This window comes from Dermacentor variabilis, chromosome 1 (assembly GCF_050947875.1).
Source record: "Dermacentor variabilis isolate Ectoservices chromosome 1, ASM5094787v1, whole genome shotgun sequence".
In the NCBI taxonomy this organism is placed as follows: domain Eukaryota; kingdom Metazoa; phylum Arthropoda; class Arachnida; order Ixodida; family Ixodidae; genus Dermacentor; species Dermacentor variabilis.
The window spans coordinates 199,421,953-199,446,201 of record NC_134568.1 but is presented as its reverse complement, the minus strand read 5'-3'; the positions used below and the strand labels follow the sequence as shown (position 1 = coordinate 199,446,201).

The 24,249-nt window shown below is 47.3% G+C and overlaps 1 protein-coding gene across 1 annotated transcript in view; it reads right to left on the bottom strand.

Moving 5' to 3' along the window:
- LOC142590728 (uncharacterized) overlaps positions 1 to 24,249 on the bottom strand; it is a 225,907-nt gene that overhangs the window by 5,569 nt on the left and 196,089 nt on the right. Inside the window, exons 6-7 of the mRNA XM_075703161.1 lie at positions 12,792 to 12,872; positions 3,326 to 3,373 (exon numbers count right to left, since the gene is read on the bottom strand). Of these exons, the coding sequence (XP_075559276.1) occupies positions 3,326 to 3,373; positions 12,792 to 12,872 (129 nt within the window). The remainder of the gene's footprint in view (positions 1 to 3,325; positions 3,374 to 12,791; positions 12,873 to 24,249) is intronic.

Below are 24,249 nucleotides of genomic sequence, written 5' to 3'. Positions count from 1 at the left end.
ACAGGAGGCGTGCCGGTTTTGTATGACCGGACGCCTGCCCACAGCAACACGAAAGCTGCTGGGCCATGCACTAACCCAAGATTATAGGCTGGTCTGGTGGCCGGGACATGCCGGGCTTGAGGGCGCTGGGAGGGCCGGTGCGCTAGCTCGAGGATTTACCAACCGAGCGGCGCTTCGAGGACCCCCAGACAAATCGGAGATAACAACTACAGAAATTCTCGCTCACCAGCGCTAAACACGTCTTAAATACGGAGCTCCCCGCCATTCGCTTAGTTGGGAGGAGGCCTTCGTCAAACGAATGTCTCCACAAATCTGTCACAATTAAGCGAAGTTTATCCGACGTTGTACCGGGCACTTGTCCGTGCTGACAAGCGAACCTTGTATCACACCTCTTGGGGTGTAGAGATGAACCAGAAAAGCTGGATACATTTCTAGGCATAAGAATTTAATACAAACAGGATCAATGGGAGGCACAACTCGCCAGCTCGGACCTGGGAGTGCAACATGCGCTCCTAGACCAGGTCCGGCGGGCGGCTAAGGCCAGTGGAACTCTCGTTGAGAGTCCACACCCATCAAGCTTGTAGTTCCCCCTTTTACCCCCTTCCCTATTTTTCAAATAAAGTTCCCCTCTCTCTCTAAACACGGGCCTTGGCTTCTTATTGCCAAAGATCATATCCTGTAAACAGTGTCCACGGTCGGTCATTGCTGTCGTGATCGTATTGTTATCGCGCCGACCATTATCATCTGCGGTGGGCGCCCGCAAGAACGAAACCAAGAAGGAAACGCTCATGCGCGTAGGAGCAGTTTAGTGAATGAGTGCCTTGATATTTCACTAGAGCTGAAATTCGGGCTGGTTGGTTAAATCGTCAAATACCAGCACGCAAAAAACAAGGGACGAACGTAAAAAGACACACAGAGCACGACGCTGTGTCTGTCTATGTTTGCCTCTTGTTTCTTGCGCGCGGTTATTTGACGGCTCTAATATTTATTACATTTGCCTTTTACCGAATTTTATGTACTAGTTGAATGTAGTAAAAGCCTTGAAACGTTTCTCCACCGTTCGCTTCTCGGCACAGCCTTATACACCAGACAACTTTGCACTGAATTTCCTGTCCAAAATATGGCCCGTTGAATGCCGTAACACACAGGATATACGTTGCCTTCCTTTTGAGTTGCTGCAAACACGATTTACCGCGGCGGCCAACGATATCAGTCTCCTTCGGCGAGAGAGACCCGCCCTGAATAAACCTTGTGTCGGCTCTCTTCCCCGCAATCTTTATCGACTGTAGGAAGCGGCGCAACGAATACTTTGGGGCGGGGAGATCATGCCCTTACACTCTTGCCGTCACCTAGACTTGTCTACCATTCCAAGGCAATGTTCAATGTCCGAAGTGTTCTGCTCCTGTGCCTGTATCAGATGCGCATCATCGACTGTGGACACTCCCCAGGACTGTCCGCGAAAAGGCCCTCGGCGTTATTAGCTTACGAATTGAACAACCTCACAACTATGAGCGATTACTAATGAGTGACACATGTTGTAAGTCACTACTGAAATAGCTGCATAGAACGGGCCTGTATTACTTTATTCCCTCACCAGTGCCAAAAGTGTGAAGTGTGATGAGCCCAGGAACCATAAGCATTAGGAAGATATTAGTGCTACAGAAAGGCGTGGGGGTATACGAAACAGATGCACAAGAAGAACGAGAACGAGAACACAAACGCTGCTTGTGTTGGAGAAAATTTTTCCTTTAGACTATAGAAAGCTATTAGGGCCGTTGTCAACAAGTACCCTTACCCGCCGTGGTTGCTCAGTTGCTATGGTGTTAGGCTGCTGAGCACGAGGTCGCGGGATCGAATCCCGGCCACGGCGGCCGCATTTCGATGGGGGCGAAATGCGAAAACACCCGTGTACATAGATTTAGGTGCACGTTAAAGAACCCCAGGTGGTCATAATTTCCGGAGTCCTCCACTACGGCGTGCCTCATAATCAGAAAGTGGTTTTGGCACGTGAAACCCCATAAAAAAAAAAAACACGTACCCTCCAAACACGTGCGCTTGATGCTTTAAGATAGGGCTTGGAGATCAGAGGTATCGCCGGCCAGTACTGATGTAACCTTTTTGCAAGTGTGACAGTATTTAGGTGCAGACGCCGAGGCCCAGTGTGACATTGCATGCCAACCTGAATAAATTCAGTGTGACGTAGCTTTTATTTTCATTGAACTATTGCAACGTACTCTTCCCGAGCGCTAATGTATTGTACAAAATATTTTTCTTTATACTATACAACTTTTTTTTGTAGTACGGCTGTGAACGTAGCGACCGCAGTGTTTTTGCTGCCGAGTTCCAAGGTGAAGTGGACATATAATGCCTCCAATAATGGGAGAGCCAGAGGACTAATTAACATATATTTGTTAATTAACTTGTTGACTAGGACCTTCGGAGCAGTTGCTGATACGACAAAATGGGAGGCAGGCGCATTTTAATACATCGCCATTTAAAAAATATATAGAAAACTGCACCTAATTCGAGATATTCATAACTGCATTTCAACGCTCGGTTCAGGCATTATCGAAACCGAGCGCCCTTGGAGCGCAGAAAAGGCAACCCTTACGTCAAATCGAAATGCCCCGTGACTAAATGCGTGCCGAAGTTTGAATGACGGCATGTTGCGGCAAATACTGATGCGGCACGTAACAAATGCTTCGGATGCTTGCCAGGCGAAACGTGCTCTATCGATGTATTCCGTGACTGGCCAGCGACGTTCTGTTCTAAATTGAACTTTCCGTCACGCGGCGTTCACGCCTGATGTGATAGCGGGGCGGCCGTTTCTGCGCTCCCGGCGGACTTGATTTTCAGTGCAGTTTCCACCCCTCAACCTGGATTTTGGTATTGCCTGCATTAAGCGTTGCAATTCGATGATGAATATCTCGAATAAGGTAAGATTTTCAAGATAAAGAGAAAATGTGTGTGCAATAAAATGTGACTGCCTCGCAATTTGCCATACAAACAACTGTTCCCAAGGCTCTGGAAAGCTTAATTTGCGAAGTGTTGTCAGCGGCAAAGTATGTCCGCTTTGCCTAGAAACTTTTCTGCAAGAATTCCACGTTCGCTACGCTTATAGCCGTTTTATTAAAATAATTCTGTATAGTACTGAATAAAACACACACACACACCTGTATGTTGAAGCTCGTCACCGTGTTGCATCACTACGACATCATATGTGAATCATTATAATAAACTTGGCATTTTATCGAATACATACTCATTTTTACATGTAGTAACAGCATAGCATGATGAAGTAGCATAAAGAATCGTGCGAGCTCACCTGAGCTGGCCAGCCTGCTACTTGTGGGTCCAAATACCTGGTACGGATCTGTAAGAGCATATTTCAAACACGTTGACGCACGTCCACTGCTTTACACACACATTTTATATTACCGAGTCAAAAACAGTATACTCTTCGTACAGAAACAACAATACGGATAAAAGTGTTGCAGAAATGGGAGTGCAAACTGTAGTCATCAGCGTTGAGGTTTCCTTTGCAGCGCGACATGCAGCGTCGTCTCCGCGCTTTTCTATTTAAAACGAGTATTGTCTTCTCGAAGCTTACCATATTAAACGAAATAAATTTGCTTGAATTACGGCGCTAACTGCTAAGATCTTAACAAGTGTAAGGCGAGCATACCTTACTCACATTTGCAGGTGACGCTGTTACGTTTGCTCTTCCCTGATTGTAAATAAACTTGTGCACCAAAACCGTTTTTTTTTTTTGTCTGCCACGGGGGATTCTGCAGTTAGAGCATTCTACGGTACCAATCATGTTCGAGTTGTGGCTGGTGTAGCCACGTTTAGACTTGGATGGACGGCCGAAAACATCTGTTTCTCAGGTTGGCCAACTTTTGTTCTTTAATCAGATGCGAGTCCAGTTTGGCACGTAAAATTTTGGTATGGACATGAGCGCCGGATGACTAGCCGCTGTTTCAACGGAGCAGAAGACCAGACACATCAACAGTATGAATACCCACCGTCAAAGAAACGCGTTTCCAGAAATAGCACGTCGTTAAAGTCGTGTCTGCCCATAATCCTTCGCTCTTGCTTGGCGGTTTATGCTACGTGTCTCGTCAAGCATAAAACCAAACAGGACAGCCGGTAAAATAGTGAGTAAATGAACCTTCTTTTGAAAAGAATGCACCCCGCTCGCATTGAGAAGCATAACTAAAATGGAGTCAGCGTTTTACTTCTTCCCTTTCTTCTCCCTATGTCGAGCACGCAGAGTTAAGCGATCTTTCGTGTATGTCCTTTCTGTACCGAGAGTCCCTGCGTATGGTTTCCATCAGTGAAACATCTTTATTCCTCTTTTATTTTAAATATATATATATATATATATATATATATATATATATATATATATATATATATATATATATATATATATATTGTGACAGTCATATGCGTATCAAGATGCGTTATACATGTAGTTGACTGCTATTTGTGATCTAACTTCTTCTATTTTTATTCTTGTTGTTTTTCATCCTCTGCCAAATTCGTTTCGCGACTTTAGGCCGAGCACCCGTGACCTATAATGATGAGCTGGCTTTGCTCGGCTATATCGCATGGCAAACGCATGTACCAGAATTCAAAGGCACTCTTTGCACTATTTTTAAACAGTTGCTGGCGGCGTGCAGTTTCTCTTCATCTCAGTCTCAACCCCCCCCCCCCCCCAAAAAAAAAAGACAAGAATCAAGGAGGCGAGACTGGGAAGCACGATAACCCACGGAAGTACGTGGCGCCGGCACGTGGGCGCCCGTATCTATATATTTTTTCAAAAAATATTAATGGCAGAAAGAAAGAACAGCATGCATATTGTGCGTGGGAGCCTTGGCAGTGTCGCGTCTCTCTACTTGGACAGAATTTGTGCTCGTGCTTTGTGTCGTCTTTTTCCATTTTCCCCGCGTGGCGAAGGCATCTCGAGCCACGTTCCTTAGCGTTCCGATACCATTTCTTTTTAAGTCCCAAAGGACGAGCCATTTTGACTGGCGCGGTTTCCATTCGTAATGTGGCTCTCGTGTAGACAGGAGTAGGTCAAAAGAAAAAGAAATAAATGAAAAAAAAAATATAGCTCGATAGTCAAACATAAAGCACCGTACACGCCCGTCTAGCTAGTAAATAGCCAGTAAAGCGAAACTCCCGAGAATACGGCGCATATGACTAGAAAAGAAGAGAGAAAAGCAAAGGAAAAATGAAAAAAAAGAAGAACTAGCAAACCGCTACAAAATACGGGAGAAAAAAAGAAAAGGCCCGAAGCGACGAGCATCAGCGACAAAACGCGAGAGCACGGGGGCGCGTGCGGCGGAACGGAGGCCACGCCGCGGCTGGCGAGCACAAAGGACGACACAGATTCATCATTCGGCTTTGGACCGTCGCAGAACGCGAAATCGAATAATGAGAGTCCTTTGACCCTTCTCCCAATATTTAGCGTGCGTGCGTGCGTGCGGACGGCTTTCCGTTCGCGGCGCGTCGCCTTCTTCGACGTGGTCCGGCGCAGTCGGCGGCGCCCTCAGCGCGGCGCTTCCGCATTTAATGCAGCGTCTCGCTTCTCGTTCGTCCAAACCTGTCCTCCCAGTAGTCAATGCCTTTTTTTTTTGCGTGTTTAGTTTTTGTCTGCAACATATGCTTTCTTAGGGGTCGCATAAGATGACTCCAACCAGAGTTACTTTGATTTGATTATGGTCCAGGCGAATTCCAACGGAGGAATGGATAACCAGTAAAACCACCAAATTTCCGCCTCTCGAAAAACGAGAAAAAATTTGGGCGAGCGTATTGAGAGCCGCGATGTAAGTACATCCGGTATTCTAGTGCAGCGCAGCGGACGAGAAGGAAGATGGAGCTGCAGTTGTTCTGAAGTTTTCAAGGTATAATTTCTATATAAAGTTTGCACCGAGAATAAGTCTGTTAACTGACAAGGGTGGGGATTTCGTTTTTTTAACGCGATAGCGTTAAGGAGCTCGTGTCGCAGAAAAGCCGGTGTCGTCGGCGTCGGTGTCGGGTGTCGGCGTCGGCGTCCGCGGCGTTGGCCGTGAGCGATAAATCATGGCAGGCACTTCATAAATAAAAAGCAACTTCCAAGATGGGCTGGGTGGGAATCGAACCAGGGTCTCCGGAGTGTGAGACGGAGACGCTACCACTCAGCCACAAGTTCGATGCTTGAAAGCGGTACAAAAGCGCGTCTAGTGAATGCGGTGTTGCCTTAGAAACGAGCCGTAGAAAGTTATAGTGCGGTGTATATCGGTAATTATGAGCATGTAACTTACAGAAGTCGCATTTACACGAATAGCGAAGTACGTTTCCGCTACATTTCTTCTGCGCTTACCACACACGCAGAGCCATCTTGCGGCAAACAATAGACCCCCTCCTCTCAATGTACGGCGCTGCCCCGACAGGTGGCGCGCCGCGCGCGCATTGGGGCTGTGCGCGGACCGGTGCCAGGCGCCTCGCGCCCCCGACTCCCTCTCCCCTGACGACGCTTCGCCGTGCTCCCACACGGGTTGCAGAATCAAGCGCCGTTCCTTTCTTTAGATTACTATCTATCTATCTCTCTGCCCGTGCCGATCACGACGTTTGGCTGGCGTAGATCGTTTCCCCCTCCGAGACACCGAGTTCTTTGCTTCGTTCCGTTTGTTCAGGCGCGCGTTTCGTTGCCGCGCCGAACGCTGCGTTGCTCGACGCTCACCGCGTGATAGGTGGGCGCAGAGTCCGATGCGGGGCGCATCGTAAGTGATCACTGTCTGAGCGCATTGTCTTACACCCCTTGGCGGGTCGACGGCAACGCTGTCGCGTTCCACTCTTGAAGGCGAAGCTTAAGCGTCCTCCAATTTTTTTTTTCTGCCGTAGAAAATTTCGGCTAGATTCATTTTTCACCAGTGCATCCCAGTCTACTTAAAACTCCCGTGTAAGACGTTACACGGATGCTACATGAAGGTTCTTTGGTAACTGACAAGGCAATGATCGCTAAAAAAAAAAGAAAACACATGTCCCTGCTCGGATCTGCCAGATCGGGGCACTACGTCAGAAACTCAGCAACAACAAGAATCACAATGGGCGTGGGGCGATGGCCTGACTACATTCATAGACCACACCCAACACTACAAACTCGAAAGAGGCACATTCCCGCCACCGCACGATAAATTAAACAGGAACGAGGCCGTAACCTTACGCTTGCTCTAAACTCACACCTACCCTACCCCCTGAGGTTTCCAAAATATTATATACATTGTTATATATAACAATCAAGGCTTGTTATATATATATATATATATATATATATATATATATATATATATATATATATATATATATATATATATATATATATATATATATATATATATATATATATAATAAACAGCATGGCGTGCCGCGCATGTTCAATGCCTCAGGAGTTTTCATCAGCGAGAACTGGTCTGGAGACTCGCCTCTATAGGTTCATCCACGTTGATGCCGATTACTTCAAAGGAGCACAGGCGTGATAATCAGATGCTTAAAGAGCGGCATTCGTTGGCTTTGACACCTTCCCGTTACTTCCTCCTTTTAAAAGCGCGTCCTCTGTAGAGCGTGATGAGGAGCGTGAGCGCGATAGTGCAAGCAACTAACTGTTCCTGCCGCCAACGCGTCGCGAACGCCCGAGGTATACGCGGATGTGGTGCCACTCCCCGTTGTGTCAACGTCGGAACAGTGGTGGCAGTCGCCAACAGCCGCCAGTGAGGAGGGTGTGCTTTCTCCGTAGAAGGTTCCCATGTGTGTCTTCGCCGTGCGACGCTCAGCAGTAAAGCCTCCGAGACCTCGAACGCAAGGAGCAAAACGTTTTTGAAAGGGCGTAACAAAAGTGCAGAGGTTGCGAGCAGGTTGGCGCGCGACGAGACTGGCCGAAACAAAACTAAATGTTCACACTTCGACAAAGTCATCCCCTACATGTAATCAAGGCTTGTCCTCTGCCTAACGCTTCTATGCCTCACCTCCCCCCCCCCTTTTCTTTTTTTTTTTTTTGGCGTCTCGCTCTACGGTTCCAGCACTGCTTCCTGCCCACACACGCTTCACTCGCGCCCTCCTAACTCAATCCCCTCCACGCCTACATTTCCCTTTTTTTTTTCTCGCAGCTCTATCAGGCCTCGCTTCCCTCCTCGCGCATTCTGGCGCCTCAGTCGTTGGCGGCGGCGGCTGTAGGCCTTCTGGCGGCGCTGTTGCCACTGCGCAAGCAAACTCGTTTCAAAACTGCTCCCCCTCCTCCGACGCGCGGCCGAAGTTCTTCGCAAACCCCGCTGGTTTCTCCCCGGGCTTTTCCCTTGTCGCGCCCCGCTCTTCTAACGCCTCTCCGGTGCATGCTTTGTTTTTAGTTCGCTCGACTCTGGTTGCTCGCTGTCGAGCGCGCGCTGTCTGCTGCGCTCCTCGGGGACTGCCAATATCGAGCGTGATTGGTCAATTTTGAAGCGCAGGCGCGTCGGGCGCTCTGCGTGTGTGGATGTGTGCTTGCGGCGCATTGCCGGGGTGCGACGCCGACGCCCTCTATTTAACTTCCGGAGGAGTCTTGCTCAAGCGCGCAAGGCACGAACCGTCGCTCACCTTCGGTTGCCGCACGTCCTGCGCGCTGCCACAGCTGAAGGCCGAAAAAAGGGGGAGCGGGGGAGGACGAGTGCAGGGGGAGAAGCGCGCCGGCCAGGGCTCCGAGAAAGGAGCGTGCCAGAAGTGGCCTTCCACCGGCGCTCTCCGCTTCACAAATATGTACTGCCGCGTGCGTTTACTCGTTCTTAATTTGTGTTTTATTAGACTACGGGTCTTCCAAACGTTTTGTCAATTGGTACTATTGCACCTTTTTTGTGCTCTCTAGGGAAACTCTGCCGTTGCTGGAACGTGGCTAAGCGATTTTTACATTATTTTTCTATTTGCTGTTAATGAGTCCGGACATTATTTACCAATAATTTTTCGTTACCCAGCGAAAGATTCCGCTTCACAAGTACTTTGCGCTTATACTGACTTTGACATGATCTTGGGAACGGCGAGAAATTGTCACAAAGACTTTTCAGCTCTTCTAAGCTTCAGTTGATGTACATAGAACGCAACCTATGACCAATAGATGATTATGCACGTATAAGCATGGGAAATACTTAAAAACTAACGAGCTCACTTGAAAAAGAAAAGCTAATTGATGAATGAGCAAACAGGCGACTTCTACAACATATCTAAACCGTAACGAACGAGCGTATATCACAAGGTATACCCAAGGTAATAAGCGAGAGCGATAGGAAGATGATGTGGGTTTTTTTTTATGAAAAGGACCATTTGATAATAAGTCAGAAATTGCTTCAGTGCTCCGCACGAAGCTAAAGATCAGATGGCGTGAAGCACATGAAGATATAAAAATCATTTGGCTTAAGAAGAAATGCTAAATGAGAAGCTGCAGCGTTCAGGTGTGCACCCGTAATTTCCAGTCTGTCAAGCGGTGCTCATCAAAACAGCAGACCTTTCTTGCGCTAAAATTATATTCGAAGGGAGAATTGACCTTACTTTTTTTTATTTTTGGAAGCAGTTGAACTGATGGAAATATTACTGAAAATTTTCCGTCGCCTAAATGAGGAATCCTTCATTCCAGATGCTTCCAACACTGGGCTGCCAGTCAATTAATGTGTGAAATAAATGTAAATATTAGTGTACGCAGATGCCTTTTCTTTGACGATGGTTAAAGTTAATCGCGTCTTACCGTTGCTCGGCAAATGCTTTATGAACTGACGCAAGCGCCATGTGGACATTCGTCTTGTACAGGTATGGTGACTGCTACGTACGTCGTATCCTTGCCGAGCCTTCTTACGCGCAAGCTACCTTCCTCCTATGAACTGTCCGTGCAGTAAAGTGTTAGCTCGACTGATGAGAATTAATACTCGTGATAACCTAACTAGACACATAGCTAGAAGCGGTCGAAACACCGAGGCTTAGGTGAGAGATCAAAAAAAGGGAAAAAAAGGGAAAGAACTGCCAACATAGGCCACCCACGAGGCGACGAGAACGGACGAGAACATTAAAAAAAAGAGAAAGGAGGACAGTACCGAAAGCAATCTCATCCGAGGATGATGACGGAGAGAGGAACAGATTGTCGCGCAGCACGCGCTGCTATCGCGTGGGTCGTCCTTGGAAGCGTCGACCGCCGTAGCCGCTCGAGGCGAGGAGGGCGCGCAGTCAATTTCCGGAGCGCGCCTGAGCGCCACGAAAAGCGCATCATGCCCGAGGCAAACACGTCTCCGGAGCCGCCGTTCACTGCGACGCGCGCGTGAGCCCCGGCACCGAAACGCCGACGAGCGCGGGGCTAGAGCGGCGGAGACACGCAGCGGTGGACGCCGCGCCATTGATCCTGTTACGCGATCCTATCGGCCGCCCGGCTGCAGCGGCAGAGAAGTGCCGGGACGAAAGCCGAGATTATTGGCCCGACCATGTAGTTCGTGCCAACGGACAGCCCGTTTAACGCCCACCGTGTCCAGGTGCGTCGCTCATTGCGCCTCAGTTCAACGATTGCTTATGGTATTTCTCGCACATGCTGCTCTGTAACGCACCGCAATAATTTTCTTTTTTCGCACAGTGTTCTTTCGCACAGTGTGAGGGAGTCGGATTTGTTACTGCAAAATAAAACAAAGGAAAGTTGCGAAAGAAAGGGAGAGTAAAGAAAGAAAAGAGCAACGGGTACATGTGTACCCGTGGGTACGCTTCGCCGCGTAATGACAACAATTGCGGAAAAGCACGCTTCGAAGGACGTTGAAACTGGCCGCGCCAATAGAGTTGAACTCCGACGCTGCAACGACGGAAGTACCTCAATAAATGTTGACATCTCTATCACAACACCCATCTAGTGAGCCTGGGTATCCAGAAAAGATTTGACAGTTTCACCATTTGGTCGAAACACTGACGGCGATAGCGTCGCGCACAAACACCACGGACGGTGTTTTAATGACACGCGGGTGCGACATGGCGCGACGGCAGCGCGCAAGGCAACTGCTGCTAGGCAGAAGGAACAGCACCCTGGGAGTTACCGAGAATTTCAGAACACTGGCTTGGTGAGTAGCGGCGCAGTGGCGATAGAGGTGTCGCTCCTCGATGACGCACCAGATGAGACCGACGTCGGCCTTAATCGGCGTCCAGTGACATTTTAGATAACATTGGCTTGACCTTTCCTGTCCGTTTCACTCAGACACAGTGGCACAACAGGACCGCTAGTGTGCTTATAGTATCGGTTCGCACAACGCTCTTGCCAGCAGTGGAAGACAGAACGCTGTCCTGGCTCCGCCACCGAGGAGATTGAGCGGATCATTGACGGTGCGTCCACTTCGCTTTGTCGTTTTTTGCAGCCAAACCCACGCAAAACATCTCTGGAGACCATGCAGCTCCACGCGCAAGAGTGGCGCATCCAGCGTCAATACCAAGACAGCACAATAACAACGATGACGTAAACGCGCCTCGATCGTCCGCATAAATTTTATCGCATTAAAACGGAAGAAAGGCTGCGTTTCAAGATATTTACGTATGTTGTTAGGTGACAGTATTTATGCCCTGGTGCCTCTCATTCCAATTAAGAGTACGTCTAAAGGGTTTGGTTTTCACGGGACACCTTTTCGCCTCGAAAAAGAAAAGAAGCGACATACTGTTAAAATGAACAATAAATTAAAACGAAACGATAATGATTTAGCCAAACGTAAATGTTACGATGGAGTATCTTAACTCGTTTGAGGAGGTACGGTCGACGTCAAGAGTTTAGGGACTGCAAGATCTGAGAAAGCGTTGATTTATCGAGCATTTTGTGGCCGTAGCTGGTAGAACCGTAAAACACTATGCTTTTCGCATACAATATTGCAGGATGGAAATCAGTATACCAGTCTGCGTGTCAAGGCTGCTGAAGTATTCCGCTTAGCTTTTCTTTCTTTTTTCAAATCGCGCGATTGGTAAATTTTTGACGCCGATTGTACGCACCAACGCGTACACAGCGTTATAAAGATTGCGGGAAAAGAGTGCGCGTTAAAGGAAACAACTTTTTCATTGTCTTTGATTGGATATGTACAAGAACTCACTAAGATCTCCAATTTAGATTTCGAATCTGAGACCTTTAATTGGTGAGTTCTTTCGATAAACCCCCTTCGGATATGAATAGAGTTAAACCACCAGCGTGAAAGACTTAAGGCGTCTTTGCTGGGCTACTCTGTTCAAATAGTGCGGCACGATATTCTGAACTTCCTTCGGTTCATATGTGGTCACAATGTGGCATTTTTGGAAACGCTTTCCGTAGTGCCAAGAGCGTGGAATCCACAACAACGCCACATACATACAGCAACATGACGCAGCACTTTCAGATTTGACCATGAAACGCCATTTGTTTCCTGGCTTGTGCGGTGTTATAGGAACTGTAATTGTGAAATAATCAATTTAGCTCATTCCACTGGTTGCATGGAACAAGTAAGTAACCCTTACTTGTGGCAACAAGTAAGGATGATGCCCTCCGCGTTCCATGGTCCCGGTTGCCAGGCGTTTGGCCGCTTAGATTGTCTTACAAAGCTTTCTTAGTGAGACTAAGACTTTCTCAGTCGGTTCCTTTGCATTTGTCATGGCTCTGTTTTCAATTCATGAAAGCGCGCCAATGTTTTTAAGGCTATTTTTCTGTCATACGCGTGCCATCCCGTCTACGAGCTAACACGCAGTACAAAATTGACGCGTAAGTAAGAACAACACGACTGTTTGACAAACTTCACCGGCAGTGTACTCACCTTGCATGTTGCGCAGATGATTGTGGGTATGAGCGTCAAGAGCATTCTTTGGCATAGCTGGCAGGGCGTTGTGTGGGTAACCTGTTTGGAATAGAAAACAGCAAATGCATTGCTGAAAGCTCGTCTTCTTGAATGATTTTAGTCTGGATCTGTAAGTTAGGTTTTCCATAGCATTTTTTGCTGTTGTTGGAGATTTAGTGGCACACTGTCGCGCAAACGGCTGCCTCATGGAACACAAAACGTTCTTCACTGTCTTAAAACTTAAATCTCAGGGAAACCGTGAGATTGAAGAGGCAGCTGAAATAGAGAAAGAACACGCAAATGTGGCATCTATCAATATATCAAGCAGGAAACTAGCACACCTAGGGCCCAATGACATAGGTGTCGAGTAGCGCTGGTTCGTTGCTCTCTTTGGTGGCTGGGTATCAAATAACTTATGGCTAATGTTTTATACACATGGATTTTTTTTTTTGGCTCGCGTAGTATAAAATATATGTCCGTATCGAATGAGTTCAGTTAGAAGTTAGCGCTTATCTACGTCGTTCGCTTTGTCCCTGTCCTGTTTTAGCGCAAGTCCTTTCAATTTCATCTATCAGACTTTCGTGCGCTTGAAAAGCTCTACAGGGTACGAAAACAGTTCAATGTAACTGAAAAGAAGGCTTTCGCTATTTTTGTACTGAGAAATCAGTCAACCTGTAAGGAATATTTCTGAAGCATTCGCGCCCGTCATTTCAATGTTTCTTTTATGCGAAGCGCTCTTCCTTGCTGCGCCGCGCGCGGCCGCGTAGCTACCATGTGACGTCATAGCAGCTGCAAAAGCGGAGGCTCAACTCGTGCGCTCGCTTGCGGCCGCGTAGCTACATAGCCGGGTCTCAGCTCGTGCGCTCGCCTGCGGTCGCACAGATGGTACTGCGGCCTAACTCCCGCTCCTCCCGCTATACCAGGTTACCAATACCGCTATACCAGCGGTATAGCGGTATTGGTAGCGGTAGAGCGTATTTATTGGTTTGAAAATAAAGGAATCAGCAGAGTAACGCATGAGTTGTTTCTTCGTCTAGCCGAACCAAATATAGCCAAGCAACAGCAGTTCACCAGGCTAAACAGTGGTTCAACAGCTAAAATAAAGGCTAGTATGCTTCGCATCCTGGGCTTAACCTTAGCTAAGCCACAGCCATTTTTTTTTTCATTGCTTTTGTTTAATAAATCAAAGGAAATTAAAATGTTTAAAAGCGGGCACACAGTGACTGGGCTGTGAGTTGAGCCCACGGCGCCATGTGCGTGTGACTATCAACGGCCGGAGCGCAGGCAGCAAGTTAACTCTATCACGCCAGAGAGGGCAGGCAATACTTGAAGCCTGAAGTCAGATCTAGTGGCTGACTTAAACTTACACCGGCTGCAAGCGAAATGAAGCCTGTCAGGTGAACGAGGATGCAACCCTGCCCGGACCCTAGATAACGTTTGAAAGCTTACGAGACAATTGTAACGGATAGTCAATGGCCGAGACAATTAGAGGGTCCTAACATCTGCGTTCAGTAAATTGGGCCAGATTGCTTCCCTTCTTAGTATTGCTTTTGTTTCAAGCGTTCTGCAAATGTACTACATTTCGTAAATTTTACTCTACTCTTCGTAAACTTAACTCTTGTTTCTGATGCCGACACTTCCATTAAATATCCTTACATAACCCGGCTTCTTAGAAGGAATCGGAGAAAAGGAACCGATAGTTCGCAGCACCAAACTGCAAAACCTGACTTCACTTGCCTAGCGTACGTTCCTATTTCTTTTTCCAGCTTCATGAGTTCTGCGTTGTTTGTTGCCTTTACATCGCCTGTGTGCACTTTTTTAGCGTTGTCGCATATATATAATGTTTCAGTTATAAATCAAACCAAGATGCTAATCTAACGTGAAAGAAAATTCAGTTCAGCGAGCGGAATAGAATAGAACAAGAAAAGTTTTCGCACAACTCAGCATGACCAAAACCTAAGATTTGTTGAGGTGCCAAACGGTTTAATTTATATAAATGTCATGAAGCAAGTGGGGGCTTGAAACCCGAAGTTCTTTATAACGATACGTATATTAGTGAATTGGGCTTCTTTCTCACTGGCACAGCAGCTACCACACTCTGCCTTTCTGAGGACCAGGAACCCTCGACCGAAGTACTACATATTTTATCTCAAAGTGTGTGCGGGGACATATAGCTTAATGACAAAGTATAAGCATGTTTATAATCAGCGTTCTCGTCATCTTAGATTAACATAAGCGAGTGCAGGAAAAAAAAAAAAAGATTCACCGACGTATACGATACTCCCCAATTAGTGTGAAGTTTGAGCGCAGCTGTATACGTGTTCTCATTTCGCGATATATTGGCTGGCGTGGATATATGTCTCGTGCGGCACGTTGCAAACGAGGGAAGTGTGGCGGGACTTCCTCGCTAATCTGGAAAACACGAGAGGTAGCGCGCGGGTGACGCGTGGGTGCGATTCAGAGCAGCCGCCGCAGACATACCTCCGCTCATGCAGCGCTTTGTTTGGACGCGCTCGCCACATGCCTTATCGATGACATCATAGGTGAACAGACGACACACGCTACTCTGGCGCTATCTCGGAGCGATCGACGCCGCATAAAGCCCCATACACACTAGCGGTAAAAGGCGCACAGCGCCCCGCCGGCGTTAAAACACAGCTGCGGCAGAGCGACCACACCAACTGGCGGAGAGCCGCTGCAGCAGTCGTGTGACAGCATGAAAATCTCGCCTCCCCTCTGTAGGTGCGAGATGTCGCGTGCTTTTTCCTTCGTCTGCTGACAAGTCGGCGCTGTGTTTACTTACGTCGTCCTTCGTTCTTAACGTGAGTAATGTATTACGAAGCCACTGATCATAATCATGTTGGTGTGCTCTCTTCGGTTGCGGCGTCGCCGCGTTCCAAAGTCAAGGAGAATGAGGTAGCAGGTGTCGCCTCCGCGTCCTTATATTTAGGGTCCGTCTTGTCGTACAGAATCGGATATGGCGCACTGTCTTCAAAAACCTTTCCATCAGGCCGTCTCGGTTTATACACATAATTTTAAAGAACAATCTCAAATCATAACAATCGAAACAAGCGCGAACGAGACCTAACCATGCAAACCAAACAAGCGCGAACGAGAACTGGTGCGAGCAGCCGATAGTACGAAACGAGCGGTCCGGCTGAGAACAGATACGAGTACGCATCGAGCGGTCGGACGGTTCCGCATGACGCCAGTTTCCCGCGCGCACGTACGTCACTGAACTGGCCGCTCTCATTGGTCTCCACCGTTCGCGGATCGCGTCTTTCATCTCACGCTGTGCGTTCGCTCTTTCATCCTTCGCTGTTGTACTCGTTCGTTCGGTTACGCCGACGCCGACGCTCGCCGCAGGAATGGGCGCCTAATAGCTGCGCTTTAAAAAGGTCTGAAGCCTCTCCTGAAATTATGTAAGGACGTATATGTAAGCTTTTTCTGAAATATCTATGAAGGAGTTGTATGCCACCCCTAATTGTGCAGCTGAATGCCGCCATATCACCAGGGCAATTTTTTTTTCAAACGCGCAATGAGCCAGTACAGCGGTGTCGACGCTCCAAATTACCCGAAAGTTAACAAAAAAAAATTAACTAAAACGCAACTGGGCCCAGTTCCGTCAAGCTAGAGAGAGCAAGGCGGAAGGTTTTGCGAGAGACCCACAAAAGAAATAATAAAAAAAATATGACGCTTAGCTGGCTTCAACGGCGAAATCGAACGAGACAGCTTGCCACCGCTATTGCACCGTGAACGTGGAATTACACACCGAGAGGAAACGTCAGAAGACGGTGTGCCCACGGGCGGTCGTCCTCGGGACACTTTCCTCGCTTTCCGACAAGATCGCTAACAAAGCGATCGGAGCCATCCTTCAGATGGAACCACAAAGGCGCGGTGAAGCGCGAACGGAAGAAATAAGGACTGCGGGACGAAGAGGCAGCGAAGGGAAGGGGGAAAAGACGTTGTCCGTGCCGCCAGGAGACAGAGCCATAATGCGAGCGCTGGCCCGGACGAGGGACGGCTATCGCGCGGGCCACTTCTGGCGATTCGCCTGAGCGGACACGCGCGGTGCCCCTTTTGGAGTGCTCTCGAGCGCGTTATCTCGTCTTGGGGACAGCAGACGTTTCGGGTGTTCCTCTGCGCGCGGCAGCCGTCTCTCTGCTCTTGCTGCCCATAATCGAAACCGAGCGGCGGAGAACAAAAGTACGCGGTGCACTCTTATCCGCGGCACTATATACCCAGCCACCCCACTGCTTACTCGCGTGCCCTGGCTTGTCGCTTTAATCGCGAGACTGGCGGAGGCGACGCAGCGAATGGGAACTTTACTTGGTTAAGGAGATAGTAGTAGTACCTTAATGACAGAGATGAGAGCCAGGGAGGAAAAAAGTTGCGTTCTTGCTGCGCGGTTGGCAGCTGGAGCAGGAACATGGGCGGTGGTTATAGTACAGACGCAATCCTATAGAGAAATGTTATGAGGAAGTTTAAATAAAACGGTGGTGCTTGAGTTAGAGAAGATGTTTGTACGCTTTATTCGGGGAACTTCGACGTGCGATAGAAAACCGTAGGAAAAACTAAGCAGCGCGTTTATATGACGTCCATCAACACTGAATATTGCTTCCTGCTTGAATTGTCCTGTTAGTCCTGCATTAGACCACGACCTTACAGCGCGCTTGGTATGGGGAGAGCATACTTTCGGGTTACCAAGTACACGGGCTATTTGCACGTCCGGAGGAGTCTTTCCAGGTGTTCCTCGGTGGCATGCCTTTTTCCTATAGCTCGTCGTTTAATATAGATATGCCCTACTATTTTGCCACACTACGTGCATATCCCGCAAAGTCACAACAGCTACAGAAGGACACTTCTGAAATGCAATTATCAATGTTCGCGTCGCTATTTTGCCCCGTGTGTGGTAACGAATTGTTTAATAGGTGTAATGATTGCCGTCACCTTACATCATCCTTTGCCAGCATTTTCAGTTTTTCAATAATATAATAAGTAAGTAAGTAAGTAAGTAAGTAAGTAAGTAAGTGAGTGAGTGAGTGAGTGAGTGAGTGAGTGAGTGAGTGAGTGAGTGAGTGAGTGAGTGAGTGAGTGAGTGAGTGAGTGAGTGAGTGAGTGAGTGAGTGAGTGAGTGAGTGAGTGAGTGAGTGAGTGAACAAATAAATATTTGCCATACGGCGGTAATAAGTATGAGTATCTCACGTTAGATAATATTTACTGAAGAAGTGATGCACGCATGGTGGCCATGCTACTATGGAATATACTCGCGATCTACAATGCGTCCAGCGACTATGTACAGCCGATGGGTGACGCGCAGTGTGTTTCACAACATTTTCTTGCAACACTAGCACAATGCACTGCTGCACCCTTTTCTTGGGGTCTTTCGAAGAACGTATGCGGCAGAAAGTTCCATTAACTATATACAAAATTCCATGCTCAAACTTAATGTGGCAACGTGCTAGGTTAGCTTACTGAGCCAGCCGGAAGGGACTGACAAATTTTGTGCGTGCTAACTTGGCCAACAGTCTCGCCTGCACAAAAGGCTACTCACGACCCATCGTCGTGGTTATGCTGTTATGGCGTTGTGGCGCTGTTCAAGAGGTCGTTGGTTCGATTCCCTATGATCGCGGCATTTCGATGGCGACAGAAAAAAGAAAACCTGTGTTGTGACATTTTGCTGGACGTAGAAAAAAAAGCGCAGTCAAAATTAACCCGGTGCCCCTGACTACGATGTTTCTGATAGGCTACAGCCGATGTGTAGCTTTGGCCCACTAGATGCAATAAAATATTATTGACAGCTTTACACTCGGAGCTTCTTGAAATCAGAGTATTGCCTGAGTGTCTGCCTATCTTTTCTCATAGGACAGTCTGTTTAAGCTGATGCGTGAGTGCTTCCAACAAGATACGGTATGGCGATGTTGGAACACAAATCAACGAAACACTGACCTTAAAATTTTCGGGCCTCGCACATGTCAACGCCGTGCTTAGGCGCATCACTTTAAATGACGTACCCAAATGGAGCGGTTGTATAACAGCCTCGATGCTACCATACATCGGCACACAAAACAGGGGTCCGAATTCACAAAGCTTTTCGTTCGTAATTGCGACTTCCCATTGGCCAGCAGCCTTCGCTAATAATATGTCCATTATCACGACTGCCTGGTATGTTTTTTTTTTACGAGGTCACGTAGCAGCCAGCAACAAGTTGTCTATTCGGGCACATACTCAGTGGTGCAACTTTTCTGCTCGGCAATACAGCAACCATCACATACCAAATGGCCCAAGTTGTGTATACAGGGTGTCCCAGCTAAATTTAACCGTAGTTTAATAATATGCATTTACCACGTAGCTGGACAGAACATAGGTAATATTGTTTGCCGTCGCTTGGAGATACTCCGACTATCTTTTTTTCATTGTGCCTAATTAGATAATTAGTCTTAATTAATTAAACAATTTCTCAAATAGTATATTTAGATGAAAAGTGTCAATGAAAAAATCGTAGAACGACATGAAAAATTCCCAATGCAGCTTTCTGTTGCTCAATACGTGCTACATCAAAGTGTTTCTCCGAGCGCGAAATAAGCCCGCAAATGTCCGCAAAATTACCCCGTGACTGGTCACACGAGGCACTTTCCGCGCATTTGTAAGCTTCTTCCACGCTCGGAAAAACACTTTTATGTAGCAGGTATCGAGGAACAGAAAGCTGCATCGGAAGTTTTTCATGTCGCTCTACAATTTTCTCATTGACACTTTTCATCTAATGATAATATTTGAGAAGTTTATTAATTAATAAAGACTAATTATTTAATTATGTCGAATGAAACAAAAATAGTTTGAGTATCTCCAAGCGACTGCAAACAAAATTACCTATGTTCTGTCCAGCTACGTGGTAAATGCACATTATTAAACTCCGGTTAAAGTTAGCTGGGACACCCTGTATAGACAACGTGGGCCATTTGGGGCGCTATAACGTAAAACTATTCCAAACTTTTCTATTCCAATTCTGCTATCAGCCCTCCGCGATTGGTGAAAAACTTTTTTCGACCACTCCCACTTCACCTGTCTGTCACGCGACGTCGCGTAAACCGCACTACCTCCCCATCTGATATGATGTGTACATACTGATTATGCATGATTTGACAGAAAAAATAAAAACTGTTATTTCTGATTCGACCCCTTTTCGCCATTAGCCCTCGGCTATTGGTAAAAAGTTTTCGGGCTGCACCCACTTCACCTGCCTGTCACAAGACGTCACAAAACCACACGAACTCACCGCGTCAAAGTGACGTATACGCGATAAAGATGCATTAATATGCCGAACAAAACTGAATTTTTTTCGGAATAGCCACAGGCTGTCCCGTTCCGAAAGGAATAAAAGATGGCTGCCGCCGATCGCTGAGACGCTGGCTACTCGCACCTGCCGGAGAGCATGGGTGTATTTGCGTATAATAAAACATCTTGCGTGACCGTGTAACGTTTTCAAGCACTTTCGGCACGTTTACTACCTCATTCTGCCAACTCTTCTTTGCTGAGGGTCAGTTTTAGCGTCATCCTTAAGCTTCCGTTGCATGCCGCCGCGATTTTCGACCAGCCACCACAAGCTAAGTAAGGGAAAGCCGACCAATCGCAGACCTCGGCACCACCCTCTTCTTCCGGTTATCGATTTTCAGTGCACTGGCTCTGCCCCAGTGAATCCCTCTCCACTTGAGAGTTCTCCTCGCCTCTTGTCAGCCAATTAGATACGACAAGCCGCTCAGTGTAGGCAATGCTATTCGTTTTTCAAGCAAACAAAAGTGACCTCCTATAAACGAGGAGAGCGTTTTATTGATCTGTTCAGACAACACTGCGGGTGACCGCCCGGTGCTTGCGTCGGTGGTTACGCAAATTTGACGTCAGGAAATTGGAATAGAAAAATGTTGGAATAGTTTTACGTTATAGGGCCCTTGGTATGTGATGGTTGCTGTATTGCCGAGCAGAAAATTTGGACCACTGAGTATGTGCCCGAATAGACAACTTGTTGCTGGCTGCTACGTGACCGGGTCGACAATGTCTCAGGCACCTCCCCCTTTCCCCTTCCCCTTTTCAATAAAGTTTACGACCACCACCACTTGAATCGCTGGGTACTTGCCCATTCTTGGCTAATCCTACAGAATGAATGGAACACTGTTACACAAAGGGTATGAGCCAATAAATTTTCCAGCAGCTATAGACTTCCCGTATGAAGTTTTCTGAATATGAAACACAACCCGTCGCTTTGTGCTTCTGATTTTGTGCCTCGTGTGCTGAATAGTTGAATAGAGCGCATAAACACAGGTTAACAATAGTTACGTTACTAAAGCTTGCCTTACTATGTGCCAACCACAATAAAGTTTGGTTGCACGCTTGCTAGATTGCTATCATCGTTGAAATACGATTACCTAACTACTTTTATGCAAAAACGCAAGCGAAGCACGTAACCTCCGTTATCTATACGCATCCGCAGTATCTAGTGAATAATTATGGCTAGGTGAAGGTAACTGAGGGATTGAGTGACGAGGTTGGGAACTCTTGCTTCCGGTTACGCCATTTCACTCGTGAATGCATGAGGGAATCCAACGCCCAACTGCATGCAACACACGTTAGGCATCAGAATATAAGCACTCAGGCGCTATGAATTATGGTAAAAAATTATTAGATGACAGAGGTAAAATCTACAAGTCAGAAAGAGAGAGAGAGAGAGAGAGAGAGAGAGGGATTTTGGCAAATGCTACGCCACGTGCTTTGCCGGTGCTTTGCGGATATTTCAGAAGTAACAGAAATCGCGCACGATCAGTGAAAATGTGACCTTTTGAAAGTTCAGAAAATGATACGGCGCAAGATTAGCCAGGAGAGGTGTGTGGCTTCTCATCACTTTAAGCTTTACGGGAAATTTACGCGTCTTCTGGTCACAAAGCGTACACTTCATAAACACCTAAAATAGACACGCTCGTTTTCTTTACCCCCCACCCCCGCCCATTATTTGAAATCCGCACGTTCAATTTCATACCCACAAAATGGGGGGCATAGGCAACGCCTCTATGGAGTAAAAGAAACCGGCTTTCGATGTTTCGCAGTTCGGAGAAGCTAACCCAAAGCATCGATTTTTAATTCGGTTCTACAGTTTTGAGCGTTGATCTGTTGCTGCATTGCTGAGGGCATGTTGTTGAATATAGTTAGCAGAAACCTTCTTCACTCTGCGTCATGACTAAACCACGTAACAGCGTTTTGCTCGCAGTATTCAAGCGGTCAGTCAGGTCAGGAAATTTCGTCTGCCCATATGGTGATTACCATACAGGCAAATGACTGCTGGGTGGCCACTAAAATACGTCTTCATCACCACGAGATTCCGCGCCGCGGACCTATTCTATTATTAAGGCAACGATGCGACTGCATACGCATTTAGTTGTTTCGCAGAAGCCCGGACGCTGTCTTCGAGCCTGATCACGCTACATCCTCTTTAATTCGAGTCCGATCACGCTATATCCTCTTTCGGGACACTTATAATCTGGGAATAAACTTTGTTGTTTCCATTATGACATACAGCTTTGGTATAGGCTATAACGTCGTACAAGAAACCTCAAACAAGCATTCTGCCATATCCAATGAAATGACCAACAGAGCTCATATTCGCCACGCTTCTCTTCACGTATATATGTGCGTTTACTCGTTGGCCAATGTTCAGGCGCTCACCACTCATGATAGTGATCGGCCTGATAACGATATGATCGACACGGCAATGGACACTTGTGAAAGCCACTTATGTAAAATTTTGTGAATGCAAGCCCTTCGTTCTGTCGCCTTACTTCTCGCAAACTGACGTAGGAGTTTAGAGCAACAGACGAAGAAATTTGATATTTCAAGAATTATCCAGAAACATCCATACTTATGGCCGCAGATAAGTACGTTATGATGCTTGGCTTTGCAGTCGGAAACTCTTCATAAATGCCAGGGCCTTGTCCGATCGTACATGGCAATCGCACTTTAGAAGCAACGCGAGCCTAGCGGATGGCACATACGTTTCTTGCACTCGCAAAACAGAAACGGGTGATCCTAGTTATTCTTCGATCAACCAGTGTGCTTCAGCGCCTTCACCTTTGACACTCCTAGACACAAGAGCACTCGTACGTATTGTCAACTGCAACTTGTCCTGCTCTTGTCACGAAAATCATTGCAGTATGAGCACAAATAGCATCCCAGTGCAGACCGCACAAGACGCATACTGTATTTTCGCATAACTTTCCCAATAAAGTGTCAGCAGAACTTTTTAATGCACGGTGCACGTGTCAGTTAGTTAGCACGCCAACAATGTTGTTGGCTGTTATCTCCATGGTTTACACAAATTTACGCCAAGGTCATGCGCATATGCAGAACGTTCTAATAAATCGGGGGTTCTTGACAGTTTCCAAACTGTGAGCATCAATTGAAATATTGACCATGCTAAAAAAGTTCAAGCGATTCTGTTGCATTTGAGAGAAAAAGTTAAGATCTAGTGACTACAGGAAGCAGAATATTGATTTAAGGTGTGGAATATTTTGCGAAAATCCCCGAAAGCTGGCAAATAAAAAAATGCGAGGACACCTAAGCGCTTCTTACGAGTTGTGAATGCGAAAGCATCATTGTCCATTGAACGCCGCTGAGTGGTCCTTCGAGTTTTGCGCTGCAAGTAATGTACTATGGCGGTACATGCTTCCCGAGCCAGCAAGCAGCAGCAGCATGCGGCGCCAACGCCACATACCACCGACGCATGCGCGACGGGAGACCGAGGAAGCAGCAGCAGCTACCGAGGCCGGCAGGCGCGCACAGCAGCTAAACCCAGTAGGGATGAGAGGGAGAGACATACGGGGAGGGGGGGGGGAGCGAGCGCCGGCTTCCGAGAGCGAGGCGGCGGCACCGGCAAGCGCGCGTCACCCCCCGCGGTGTCGCGTCGCCCTAGCAGCTCCGCCAAGGTGCGCTGTTGACGTGGCGTCGCGCTGATCGCTGCCCTCTCTCCTCACGCAACACCGATTCGCCCGTTCCGCTCCGTCGAGGCGCGCTCGTGACGTGGAGTCGCAGCCAATGGGAATTTAGGTGCTGTTTGGCTGCTACAGACGCCGGATTTTTCACTCAATTTTGATGATGCTTTGGCATTTGATGCTCTCGCCTAACAAAATTTAAACACGATGTTTACAAATGCATAATTCTGCACCAAAAGCAAATGCCATAGTTTTGCAAGCTGCAACCTTTAGACCATCCAAAGCGGACAAAGTTTATAAATGAATATATAGCTTGCGTGAAATTGTCGCAACGTTTACGAGAGTCTCGCAATAGTCCTACTCACAAATAAGCGGTATATTCCAGAGCTATGCATAATACAAGAATTTTGTCCGTTTATATGTATTGTTAGGTGAAGTTTATAAAATCAGGATATGGTTTTCTA